Consider the following 14,268-nt stretch of genomic DNA (forward strand, 5'->3'; position numbering starts at 1 on the left):
AAACCTACCAGATGTGTAAATATGAAAACTGGAATTTTTATACAGAAAATACACTAAAACTGTTATGAAAAAATACACTCAAAAAAACTGTTGCTCTTTTGAGGCAAACCAGTTATTGAGCCAATTTCGTACATTTTCATAAGAAGTGAAGCGCTGTTCAGCAAATGCATGTCCCATCAATGCAAATAAATAGTAGTTTGATGAAGCCAAGTCTGGTGAGTAAGCAGCATGTGAAACTATTTCCCAACTGAACGACTCAATCGTTTCCTTGACCAGTTTTGTTGTATGCGATGGTGCATATCATGAAGCAAAATCACTTTGTTGCCTTTTTTTTTATATTCTGGTCATTTTATATCCACTTTTCATCACCTGTCACAATTCGATAGAGAAATGATTTTCTTTTGTAGTTAACAAGCAGTATTTCGCAAGTGGTTTTTCAGTTTTCTTACTGTTTCATTCAGTTCATGTGGAGCCCATTTCCCCACCTTTTGGATCTTTCCCATGGCTTTAAAACATACGGAGATGGCTTCTTGTGTATATTTAACTGATCTGCGAGTTGTTGTTGCATTTGAGCGTCAACTTCATCCAACAATGCTTGCAATTTGCTGTCTTCAAACTTTTTCAGTGGTCTTCCACATTCTTCATTTCTCATGTCAAAACTGCCACTTTTGAATTTTTTTTCTACCACTCAAAACTATGATTTACCAAGAGCATGCTCACCGTAAGCTTCGACACAAGCATTCTAAGAATTTTTGCAGCTGTTTTCTTTAAATGGTAACAGAAAATCAGTGATGTCTGCAAACTGTAGTTTGTACGTACAAAACTCGACATGTTCAATGCTAATTAAAACTATGCTGCTGTATGAATCTTGTATTGTTGTGAGTTGAAAATCTTTGTCAGTTGTAAAAGAAAGAAAATGGCACAATGATGCGGTTTGACGTTAACTACAGTGACAGCTACAGCCATCTATGGGCAAATTCAGGTTTCATATTTACACATCTGGTAACGAGGAAATCAAAAGTTTTGTAAATTATAAAATAATTAAGTTATGATTTGAGAAGAAAAGGAATTCTTCAATACAGTAAAACATTTTTCAATCAAAAACTGCTTCATCCTTATACAAATTTTTTTTATCAGCCTAACATATGGCATGATCTTGATCTAAGGAATTTTACCAACTTAATTGTTATAAAGTAAATAAAATATAAAAACATTATTAAATACAACATTTTTAAGTAAATGAAGTTATCTACAGTAAAGTAATTGACAGTTTGCACCATATATAATGAAATTATGAAAGACAGACTTGGGGGGATTTTTGTGCACAACCTAATATAAAAAGCCAATTTTCCATTAACAGTACTACCTATAATATCATTTGTAAATAATAACAGTTATTTAACTATTTTAGAGTGCCTTTTTGCTGTTAGATTGCTCAGTTTCTTTTAAAAACATAATCTTTTAGTAGCAGTCACAGATGTAATGAATAAAATTGTTATATTATTACTTAGTAAAATTTCTTCTTGTTTGTATTGATACAGTTTCATTTTTCATAATCTAAATCTAATCTTCTCTTGATAAAAATAGATATAAAATTTTATAATAATCTATGAAACAATAGATGATTGAATTTGTGATTTATATGAAAGTGATGTGTTAATAATATGGACGACCGTGAACCATATTTCACATCAGGAAAATGAATTAGTAACTGAACAGTATACTCTACTTTATTTTTTATCCCAACTTTTGAAAGGAATTTATATTTATTTCATATTAGTCGTGTTGATGAATTCTAGGTAAAGTTTAAATTTTGTAAACAAACTAAGGACTTCCTAAAAGTCAATGTGACTGAATGCATTTGCTAATAATATTTCTTTCTTTAATTCAATAACACTTCTTTACATGCTGAAATGAAGCAGTTTTTTGCTTTGAATTTTCTTTCAAGTTGTCCAAAAATATTAGTTTGCAATAAACAAACTATACAACACAACTGATGAACTACAAAAATACTGCTGTTGCATTATTTTTGTATGTAATGGCAGTGGTATTGTTGATTCTGATGAGGGCACTAGTAGTGGAACAAAATGCAGTAGCCTCTGAATGAGATTCATATCAGTGAACGGAAATCAATTTAGAACTCACTGTACCATTCTTTCAGGCTTGAATGGGCCAATATAAGCTTGCAATCTAGATCAAACTAACACAGAAATGAGTACGTTCACATACTTTATTCATACAATAATGATTATGAAGAAATGAAAAAAACTATATGAAAGGAATAAAAGAGCCTGTCTCAGGGCACAAACAACCTAACCCCTAAACCTAATTCATTAAAGAGACGATAGTCATTTTATTAGAGCTGCAGAAGTTGTTGGCTAGTATACTTCATATGTTAATAAGTTTAAAACCAAACATTCAAGAAATTTTCAGTTTAGGTGTGCATTTTGTTCCAATGTTTTCCAAAAAGGCAGGTTCCTTTCAATATCGTTAATGTTTCATTCGAATGACAATTACTGTAAAAAAGATAGGTGTATACATCCTTTCCTGAATAAAATTTTGACTAAATTTAAGTCATATCAACCTAAGAAAGTAAACCAAACTCTACTAGATGAAGGATACAGTCTTTCTATCAAAAGACAATGGTCTTTAAACTTAGTTTTCCCCTGTTGAATAAACTTGCAGGTTAGGACATACCTTGACTGATTTTATTTTTTTCTTACTAGTGTTATGTTAGGTCGGCTCTAAAAGCAATGAAGATTGCAAGCATAGTTATAATCATCAAAAAGCAAAAGTATATTTCACCTGCACTGAAGGTAACCAGAATAAAGAAAAGGCAGCAATTTTTTAGTAAGTAAAACAATATTGTTCAATCTAAGATTAAAAGACAAATATGATATGCAAATGATCAGCAATTGCCACACAGATGATATGAAAATAATTACAAACAGAATGGAACAACAGGTATAAAAACGTATTACAGTTCTTTATTACAGCACACATAAGCTGAAGTAAACTTGATGAACCAGTATTACATAATTTCACAAGGTCTGTAAAGAGGTGAAAATTAACAATTCATTTAAATATGATATGCGTTCTAAATTGCCATTACATATAAGCGATCACAGAGGTGGTGTCTACTTCAATGGTTTTTTACAATAGAGAAAGCAACATTTTAGGAATGCAGGGAACATTTAGAATATCACACTTTAGGAACATAATATTAAAAAAAACATACACCTGTTCAATTAGTTTATACCATTTTCCAGATCCTGTGCCAAAAAGTGAGACATAAGCTGAAGATTAACTACGATACACTACTTCCATAAATTAGGAAACACAATGACTGTGTAAAATAATATCACATACCAAAACTGGAAGGGACATACAATAAAGTACCCAATACTACACTGATCCAACTACGATATTGTGCAACAATACAACATAACAACCTTTATATGATTTGATACACTCCAAATAAATAGTTATAAAATTATTCTCTCTTTTTTTAGTGTAATGCATTTACCTGTGTACTGAATTTTCTTTATTTAAGATAACACGTAAAACACACTTTTTTGAAGGAATGTACAGTTATAAATGGATGTGTAAGATGTAATCTAACAGCTGTAGAGTAACACAAAGAATTCATTTTCAAGAATTAATAAAAAAAAAACAACTCATACATTTAGAAAATTTATTTCAAGATGTTACATTTGAACTATTATAGTAATGCATAAAAACTTTCTTGCTGCTTCAATGAGAGTACTTTATGAAATATAGAATGCAATATAATAAATTTATATGTTTTTATTTAAATGTATATTTTTTTATATTTTGAATATTCTATGCATAAAAAGCTATCTATAAATAAAGAATTATCTATTACTCAAAAAATAATTATAAACTTTAAGTCAGATAAAGTAATTACAGTGAATAAAAAAGAAAAAAACTTTAACTGATCCTTTCTATTCAATAAGAATGTACATAATTATTTCCTGCCACAGGGATAAAAAGGTATAATACACTTGATAAACAAAAATAATACTTCCTTAATTAAAAAAAATTAGAAAGCTCCTTAACACAAAAGAAATAAAATTCATACAGAATATTAAAAAACCTACATACCACTTACTTGTATTATCAAGTTGTAACACATTAAATAACAGATAACAGGAAATCCAGATTGTAACAATGAATCAGTTGTGATAATGTTTTCATCATTATGAGATTTTGACAATTGAAATAATAAGAAAGAGGAAATGAAACCAATACAAATAAATGCCATATTTAATAAGAACTGAAGTGAAATCCTAAATAAAAAAAGATGGTGAAAAATATCAACTTTCACTAATATTAGAAGTATTATAAGAAAAACCATTAATAACATACCCTAATCCTCCTCCACAGCCAAACAAATGGGAAATACCCAAATATAACAGACTTGTGAATATAAAAGCAGGTAGGATCCGTCAAGTCTTTACAACTATGGGCTTTATCAAACATGTTAAAAATAGGAACCATGATTTTTTTTAAACCGAGGTTCATTTTGAATTTAAGAGATGTAAACAAATGGCGCCTGCATAGCTCAGTTATTTCAATCAAATCAACTGTTATCATCAATAGTTAGTCATTTTGCTGTTAGTTGTTAATTGTCATCAAATTTGTGTTCTTGCCAAGTGTGAAGTACAACGAGTAATCTAATTTTCGATGGTAAAAAACAATTCTGTAGCTGAAATTCACAGGCAAATTTGGGTTATTTATAGGCCAAATATTATGGGTGATGCTAAAGTGAGGCAGTGGTAACATTCACTTCAAGAAGGGTGAATGTTATGTTAATGATGAACATAGCAGCAGGTTGTTGATGATGTGATTATTTGACTAAAAAAGTTGATCAAAAATGTTTCAGAAAACCGGTGGCTTCATCAAACCACATTTGTCTTTCATGTATCATGATCTTTGATTTATTTAGTTTTGAGTGACAAATTAAGCTACAAAAAATTGTGAGCAAGATGGATGCCGAAAATGTTAATTGACAAACACAAGGAAATAAACATCTTGCCACACTGTATGATTTTTGTGGCATAAAAATGAAAATGATGAATTGTTTGATCACATTGTTATTGGAGATGAAACTTGGATTTCATATTTGAATGTCAAGACAAAGCAACAGTCAATGCAATGGCAGCATTCATCTGAACCAAAGAAGTTCAAATAAGAATGTTTGATAAAGAAGCTTATGGATAATGTTCTTAAAACAAAAGGAGTGTCTTTTTTGTTGAATTTAGCGATCATGGAAATACTGCGAATGCAGATATGTATTGCAAAGCATTAAAAATCTTAAGTGCTATAAAAAAACCGAATGACATGGGCATATTTTTTTTTTTTTTTTTTTTTTTTAAATAAACACTGGAATAGTACCTTAACACTATTTCGCAGAATTTTTTTTTGTACGACAGTGCCTGTCCATTCACAGCGAATCAGACAGTGAGGCAACTGGAAAAGTATTGTAGGGAAAATCTTCAATCATCCACATTATAGTCCTGACTTAGCTCCCAGCGACTATTTCTTAAACAGTAGCTTGCAAAGCTACACACAAGACACAAATGATCACAAAGATTTGAAAATGATGACGAGTTGGAAAATGGCATTACTGTGTCATTTAAGATGCTGGAGATGGAATCTCTTGAAGAGAAATGAAAGGCTATGAAAATTGTGTAGAAGTTGAAGGCATCTATGTAGAAAAATAATAAATGTAATAATGTTTGTTCATATTTTTCATCAGTTTTGTTTTTGTTTCAAAACTGACTTTTTTCTTTAAAAAACTCAGCTTGTATATAAGGAAAATTAATCACTGATCAGATTAGCAATTACACTTTTCACAAAATAATAGTGTAGTAGATTAGACCGATGATAACCACTTCACTCGGTACAACTTATAACAATTACGTCAAAGAAGTGTATAGCTGCAAGCATTCAAATTGATATCCCTCTTTGTCAATGATGTATTGATTCACAAAAGTAAAGAATTATGTACTAAACATAACACAATAACTCTACAATTACAAACACCTTTATTATTATAACAAAAATCTTCTAAAACTACAAATTTTCATCACTTTAACTACACTTGTATAAATACAGCACTGTAAAATTATAGTCCATCCTACAATAATGTGATTAAACCATGAATAAAGTTTTGTCATTAGAACAAAGTTCAAAGAAAAGAAAAAACATACATATATTTTAATGGTCAAATGTCTACATAAAATATTAGGAAATAAGTATGGTGTAAACTAAATTAAACATTTATAAAGTGTGACTATTTAGTTATACTACAGCTCAACAATTTATCTGAATTAGAAATTGACATCAAATTACAGAAATAGATTAAGGAACTGAGCTATTAAAAAATACATTTATATTTTTTTAGGAGTCATGCTCATCATATGACTTCCTGCTTTCCTACTCACTCCCCATCAACACTTGAAAACAAATTATACTAGTTGTATAATATATTTGTTATAGTGGACTGAAGCTTTAGTAACTTGCTTCTGAGTAATGGTAAAAAAGCAAAGGGTATTTTTATGGTCAACTTCACAGTTTTCCATTAAATTTCCAATTTCAGTTCATAGAAATTTTCCTTCTTAGAGGAGGAGAAACTTTTTTTGGAAGAAATTATTCTTCTACACTCACCCATGTAAAATATGCAGAAATTCTAAAAATATGCCCAATTAACTATAATAAGTAGTCTTTTCTTGTTTTTCTCAACAGATTCAGATGTTAATCAATTAATTAAAAGTTTTCAATTTATAGACCATTTTAAAAGTAATAACTGTTAGAACCAAGAATGTTTATTTTTTTAAATTATTTATTTTAGTTTAGTTTTTAAGTTATTTCACATAATTTATTTTGTTTTGAAAGCTTATTTCCAGTTTACTGGATTATTAAATGTAAAATAAAATACAAATTATTTCAAAACAGAATCAAACCTCATTTTAAAATAAACTAGTGAAACAATATTTTCTGGTCTAAAGGATATCATTACAGAGAGGTTTTATAAACCACAAAGAAAATATATTACAGTTCCTAATTTTCTTCTTATAGATTGCACACAGGTTTAATATATGTTTATATTATTCCTAATCTGTATTAATTATATTAAACTGTTAGTTTTTTAATTATGCAAGAGTGAAACATGTTTTAATTACATTTTTTAAACCAGTCTAAGATAAATATGAATTACACTGATTTTATTTTCATAAACTGAGTAATTTGTTTTCCAATTACAACTCAAAAACTAATAAATCCAACTTATCCTAAAAACTAACTAAAATTAATACAACGAATGAAGGGAATAATAACATATTAATGAAAACAATCAAAAAATTTAAAAAACGGGAGAAAAAAATCACTGAAGCCAAGAAAAACAGGGAAAAAATCAGTGAAACTTTCAGAAGAATAATTTAGCATTTATTAAACATTGCTTTTATTAAAAAAAAGAAAAAGCTTAATCAATAATAGTAAAGATAAAATATTTGCAACGGTTTATAAGTCCTTGACTTTAAATTCCAACAGATGGAAATCTTATTTAATTTGAAACTTTATCCAGTAATTTTTCTAAACCAATTACTGTAATTTCAAATCAAACTTCAACTTGAAATTCAAACAAAAATATACTTTAATTTTAATGTTTTAACTTTTCAAAGAATGACTTACAAACTTTAAACTTTATACATGTAACGAAACAATGTATCTCTTAAATGCATACTGCAAATGTTAATTTCAATCAACTAGCAACATTTGAATGTGCAACTGATAAAATGACAACGAGATCGGAAACACAAATATGAATTTAAATGCGTGCTGGAATGTTAAAAATGAAAATATTAACATTACTATAAAAATTATCCTAAGAAGTACAAATGAATTATAGAACTGAAATTAATTCATTACTGTAAAGTTTTATATATTTGTTAATGTGAATTTTATCTACTGCACAATTATAAAATATAAACAGAGGGGGGGTCAGAAAGGGTGATAGTGTAGAAATGAGCCTAAAAGCTCAGGCCCTGACAGCAAGTATATAATGAAAACATTTAATGGTCTTCATTCAGATTTTTAGGCATAATAAAATACTGAGAACTTTTAATTATACCAGTAATACATTTCCACAATTTGATGTTAAAAAGAGGAGTTAAAAAAGAGGAATATTTTGGAATAAAAGAGAAGGATTATTTAAGGAAAATGAAACCCACCTATGTTGGAGTACATCCTATATAGAAATTGTCTTCAGGGGAGAATGATAAAGGAAAAAGAGAACTGAAAGGGTGGAAGAATGATTGGGTTGCTTACAGAGATTAGGAAGGGAAGTGATTGTAAAGAAATGGATGCTCAGAGCTGAGAAAAATGGAGAACTTAATTAAAATCTGTTGGAAGGTAGTTACCACAAAAGAAAAACTTTCAATTACGCTGGAAAATGGAAAAAAATGTGGAAAATAGAGAATCACTGAGAACAGTTAACAGAAATACCGTCGTTCTTTTCATCTAAATAGAAACGTATTGAAAGAAAAATCACATTTTATAGTACATTATTACTTGTATTACAAACTGAAAATGCTTTTACAAAATTCTCACATATTACTAAAATTTTATAATTTAAAAACTGGTTAATTAAAATTTGTTTCTTTGTATTTTCTGAGATTTAAAATCAGCAACATTTCACTTTAATCTTCAAAACTGTGTTTGTTAAATTATACTGCAAATAAACTCCCATCTTATAAAAAATTGAACTGCGAAGCAATACGCATAATTTCATTTTTTTTCCTCTTTTGACAAAAACGCTGTTAAAGTGTTACACGTTGAATTACTTAATTTAGTAAAAATAAGTATATAATTTATATAATAAAATCAATGAAACTATAACCTGAGCCTAAAAACAAGAAAATAAATGAAGCAAAAGTTCCCCAACCTTCTGACACCAGAATCAAAATAATATTCATGTCACAGAGACAATCTGATTTTACAATACATTTTACCTCCCAAAAAAAATCCACTGTGCAATTTTTTTTTGTCAGCATTTTAAAATAATTTCATAGTCATCATTGATGCTATTGTTACTGTTGTAGTTAAGTTTTAGCTGAATTAATTATTCTTAGTCAGAGACATAACAAAGTATGTAAAAATTAATTGTATTTAATATATACTACACATTATTGAGTAAACAAAACAATCAGAAAATATGTAAAATAGCAAACTTCATAAATGAAATAAAAATCAATATATCTTACAACTTACATTGTATCATTTGACGAAACCTGTACACAAGCACTACAAATATATGAAACACTAACTAATCTACTCTTGAATTAAGAAACTCAACATAATAATCAACCACATGGACCCATTTCACAAATAAATGTATTAACATCAAAGAACAAAATTAAATTACATTCAATAACAAAAATTGTACAAAACCTGATGCTCTTCCTATAGGCTCTTCTTTCCCAGACATAGTAACAAAAATCTTTTTGCAGTATATAAAACATTAACATACTAACAAACATACCCATAAAACAATATACAATACCACTGATTTTTTGACTAACAGGTTATATGTCAACTTAATAAAAAATCAAAATTTTTTTAAGTATTTAGGCACAGTATATTACAGATTAAACTTCAGAGCTAAATGACTAACATGCTAAACTGAACAGTTGAAGGTGACAGTACACAAGTCAAAGTTATATCTGAAAAAAGAATGACAGTTATAAAATATAACAAGCATCCCATGGCAAACATACTACATTAGTTTGTTTGTTAAGCTGATAATATACGAGATATTGAGTAGTAAATATTATATACCTATATGCATCATACAGTCCTTAATAAAGACAGTCAACTTGCACAGACATTCTAGCAGTACTAGGAAAACTTATAGATGAAGCAACAAATTAATACTCTTCTTTCTGTTATAAACAAGACATGACCAGAAAGAAAGTTCTTGTGCTTACCAGAACAAAAAAGTCACCAAATATATAGGAAAAAAAATGACAAGACATATTCAAAAAATGTTAAACCAATTAACCTAACCTTACGTTAGGGGTTTTATTTTCCAGAATAAATATTACACACTAACCAACACAACTATATGATCTGAAGAAGAATAAAATATAACTAAAAATACCTAAAATATACAAATACATAAAATAATAACTATTAATTCACTCTCAAACAAAATACAAAAGCTGAATTCAGTGGAAAAAAAAAATTATCCAGAATTCTCACCAAACTAAAAATGTCAATTAAAACACACTTCAACTGCATAAGTTCTATATATTAAAACCGCGAAGTAGCTTCAAATTAAAAAATACATTTAAAACAAAACTCCTGCAATGTAGGGTAGGCACTAGCAAACTATCTTACAGAAGTAAATTAACAATGTTGTATTCTAGGTATTTTAAATAAACACAAAAAAGACCCATATTTAAAGTATATCAAGCAGAAATACATAATACCAACATAATAAATAAATAGACAAATTAAATCAAACAAATGGTTTGATTACATACATCCAATATTACATGTCATCCTGACAAAAGAAACCACCAGTATAATTTCTGTTAGAACACTATCATCTCTGATGTGTTGATGATTAATATAGAAATAGTTGAAATCATTTTCATTAAATTAAAGTACACCTAAGATTTAGATTTGGTTTGGTTAATAACAATAACTAATTGTTCTGGGTAATAATAAATAGCTAAGCATTTTAAAAACAACGTATAAAATGCAGGATGTCCATAAAAGATCCATTAATATTAATAACAATTTAAATATAAATCACAGGATTAAGGACAAGTTATATTTGAGAAAAATAATAAAAAAATTTCACAGATGACAGTCTGCTTGAAGTGAAGTATGGTTACTGCCTTGTAGCCTAAATAGAAATATGTTAATTTCACTCACTAGGAGCCATTAATGCTCAAGAGAAAGTACAGTGCGTTGAAAGGTTCATAAAACAAAATTGGAGACAGCAGTTTAACGTAAGTCGATATATCAGATCACAACTGTCACTTTGTATGTGATATCACACATTTGTGTGTGGTATGAAAAGTTTAAGTTTTCATGTGTTGAATACAAGAAAGGTTATGGGTGGCCAAGTGCTATCAGACAAAAGTGTTTTATAAGTGCTACTGGCATTTACTCACAGCCTGGACAAGTAAACACGACAAGCAGTACCTGAATTAAACATTCCTCATTCAACTGTTAATAGCATGTTAAGAAATGTTTAAAAACGAGTATTTAACTAACCTCGTGCAAGCAATTACACAAAAAGATTGTTCATAAGACTTCTGCTTTAACAATGTGTGATTGTTTGGAAGATAATTGTCCTAATAAAATTGATGCTTTCGATGTAGCTACTTTTCATTATTCAGGAAACGTAAATAAAAAAAATGTCAAAATTTCAGGCTTGGATAACCTGTCGTTCAATGTTGAACACATTAAAGGCAGCTAAAAGAATGAAAAGAACAGAATGTTCGGCCCATTTTTCTTTCATGAACAAACTGAGCACTAAGATACTTAGGAAGTTTTGCCTCTCTTCAACTACAACATTTACAACCTAATATCATCCTCCAGCAATATGTATGCTATGCTACATATCCTTTAATGAATTTTTGAGTCTTACTGGACTATGGACTATATTCTTTCATGAATATTTGAACAACAGATATCTTAACTGGTGGATTGTTTGTAATGGTTTTATAGCCTGGTCATCAAGATCTCCAATCCTATCACCCTATGACTTATTTATATGAAGTTTTGTCAAGAATTCTCTTTATGTGTATCAGGTTGCTGATATGTAAGATTTGAAAGTGAAAATCATCCTTGTATTCACCAACATTGATGCTGATGTGCTACATTGTACTCTCCAAGAGTTGTATTGTCACTAGACATTGTATGTCCTACTAATAGAACACAGGCTTGTAAATTTCATACCAACAAAAAACTTTAAAAAGTTTTACATATCATATCTTACAGTAGAAGAATCATAATTGTGGATAATGTAATACATTTTTTATAATAAATAAAAGATTTTTTATGGACATCCTGGATTATAAATTATTAAAAAATCAAAACATGACAAAAAGATATAACTAGCTGAATCAAAAGAAAGAAGAAAACCATACTTCTACAATTTATCTAATACTATTAAAAAACCAGTTTTGGAATTGAAATAGTTCCATGTAAAATTTAGATCACAATATAATTTAACACTCCTTTCAATTTCAAAAATGAAAAAGCTAACTTATACGTAGTAATATTATATAAAGCTGAAAGTAAATAATTAGGCCTAAATATCAAATGAAGCTTATCACTTGCCAATTTATAGGTGGCTGATAATTGCATTAAATAAACAATTACAATTAGAAGAATAATAAATTTAAGCACAGCATGCTGTGAAATTTTACTAGATGATATATTGTAAAAAAATATTAAATTTCATAAATACAGCAGTAATAAATTTAAAAAAATATAAAATGTATCCTTTAGTGGAAACACTCAAATAAATATAATCACACAAGCGCGCACACACATATATACACACACACATTCACATAAGTCTGCCAAAAGATGTTAACCAACACCAGTGTTAAAAACAGCAACATGAAGTGGTGTGAAATTGAAAAGTGAATTCAAGTGTAAAATTAATTCTAATAATTAAAACTTATTACTTAAATATAAATTTAAAAAATATAATATGTAATACAAGACTAAAATACTAATACTAAGATGACATACACAAAACAAAAAAAAGTACAATTTGATAATGCAAATCAAATAGCTGACTACTAGATGAATACACAAATAATATTTTACATGCAAATCTACCAGACATACCTGATATATATGGTTGCCAGCAATCTGATACGATGTGGGAACTAAAACTTGTGGCTGAGAATTTGAACCTGACGGCCTATATACCATTCCTGAAATAAAAAAGATATGGTCAACAGGTAACCGGCTGAAAATAGTGTGCAGATGAACTAAGTGAGCATATGCATTTTTACATTAGGTTTAATTCTAATGAAAAAAGCTTATGAATATCTGAAGCAATATCATGAAGACTACATAATTATAACTGATACTAATCATTCTCCTCTAAGTTTACTGAAAGTAAATTGTGCAGTAACAGACAAAACTTAGGTTTTTATAGAAAAGGTTCATTTATTAACACAAACCTTTTTGTCACTTTTCTAATATGTATGAACTGTTTTGATTATTTGTGAATATATTCAAGTTCTGTTTTCAGTAAAATTTATCTAAATTATTATTTTACAACACACCTTGCTTCAATTCTTATAAAATGACTGGAATAGTTAGCACAAAAAATGCAGTTAACATTTGTTCCAAAAATAAAATGTCCAGAACAACACTAAAATGATTTAGCTGAAGTCATCTAGAGTAATTGTTTTGCTGCGCAGAGCACAATCTTAGGTCAGGGTAGGTCAATGTAGGTCAGATGCATTTTCTTGCCCGGTGCCACCTGTGTACAGTTGTGGTTTATCTACTACCATACTTGGAAGCATAAAATGATAATAATTCACATCAAGTACTTAACTTTTTTTGGTCGGGCGCGTCACGTCGTCAATGACCGAGGCCCTGGCAGGCAACTCATCGGCCAAAACTCGAGCAGTTGTTCGAAACGACCTCCCTCCTCATATCTCCGAAGCCATAACGGAGAAACGACGACTGAGGAGGAGATATCGAATCACCCTGTCCCCCGCTGATAAGCGGGCCTTTTATAATCAAACGGACAGGGTAAAACAACTGCTGACAAGCCATCGAGAGGATTCGTGGAACGAATACCTCGCCTCGGTCTCTGACGACATCTCCTCGGTGTTCAGGTTGAACAGGAGACTGCGAGAAGGGAAGAAGCCTCGCCATCCGGTTGTGGGGCAGCGAGGTTTTCTTGCATACTCGGAGGCGGAGAGGGCCGAGGTATTCGCCGATACCTTGGAGGAGCAGTTCACTCCAAACCCCCCTCCGTCCCCGAACGACGAGCACACAACCGAGGTGGAATCCTTTCTTGTAGATTATTTCTCACAGGTGGAGGACGCCCCTCTAGATATTGACCAAGTCACTGAAGCGGAAGTTTCCGCAGCCATTAAGGCCACAAGCCCCGACAAGGCCCCGGGTGTCGACGGGATCAGCGCCCGTGCATTCCGGAACATACCGGCCTCCGTGATTACAGCAATTTCGGTGATA

The 14,268-nt window shown here is 29.9% G+C and overlaps 1 protein-coding gene across 8 annotated transcripts in view; it reads right to left on the reverse strand.

Annotated features, from left to right (window-relative positions):
• The window catches only part of MEP-1 (zinc finger protein MEP-1), a 195,546-nt gene that overhangs the window by 32,844 nt on the left and 148,434 nt on the right, over positions 1–14,268 (reverse strand). For all 8 annotated transcript variants that reach the window (XM_075373124.1, XM_075373125.1, XM_075373128.1 and 5 more), the window contains one exon: positions 12,901–12,989. In XM_075373124.1, the coding sequence (XP_075229239.1) occupies positions 12,901–12,989 (89 nt within the window). The remainder of the gene's footprint in view (positions 1–12,900; positions 12,990–14,268) is intronic.

The sequence above is a fragment of the Lycorma delicatula genome, chromosome 8 (assembly GCF_047948215.1).
Source record: "Lycorma delicatula isolate Av1 chromosome 8, ASM4794821v1, whole genome shotgun sequence".
Classification (NCBI taxonomy): Eukaryota; Metazoa; Arthropoda; class Insecta; order Hemiptera; family Fulgoridae; genus Lycorma; species Lycorma delicatula.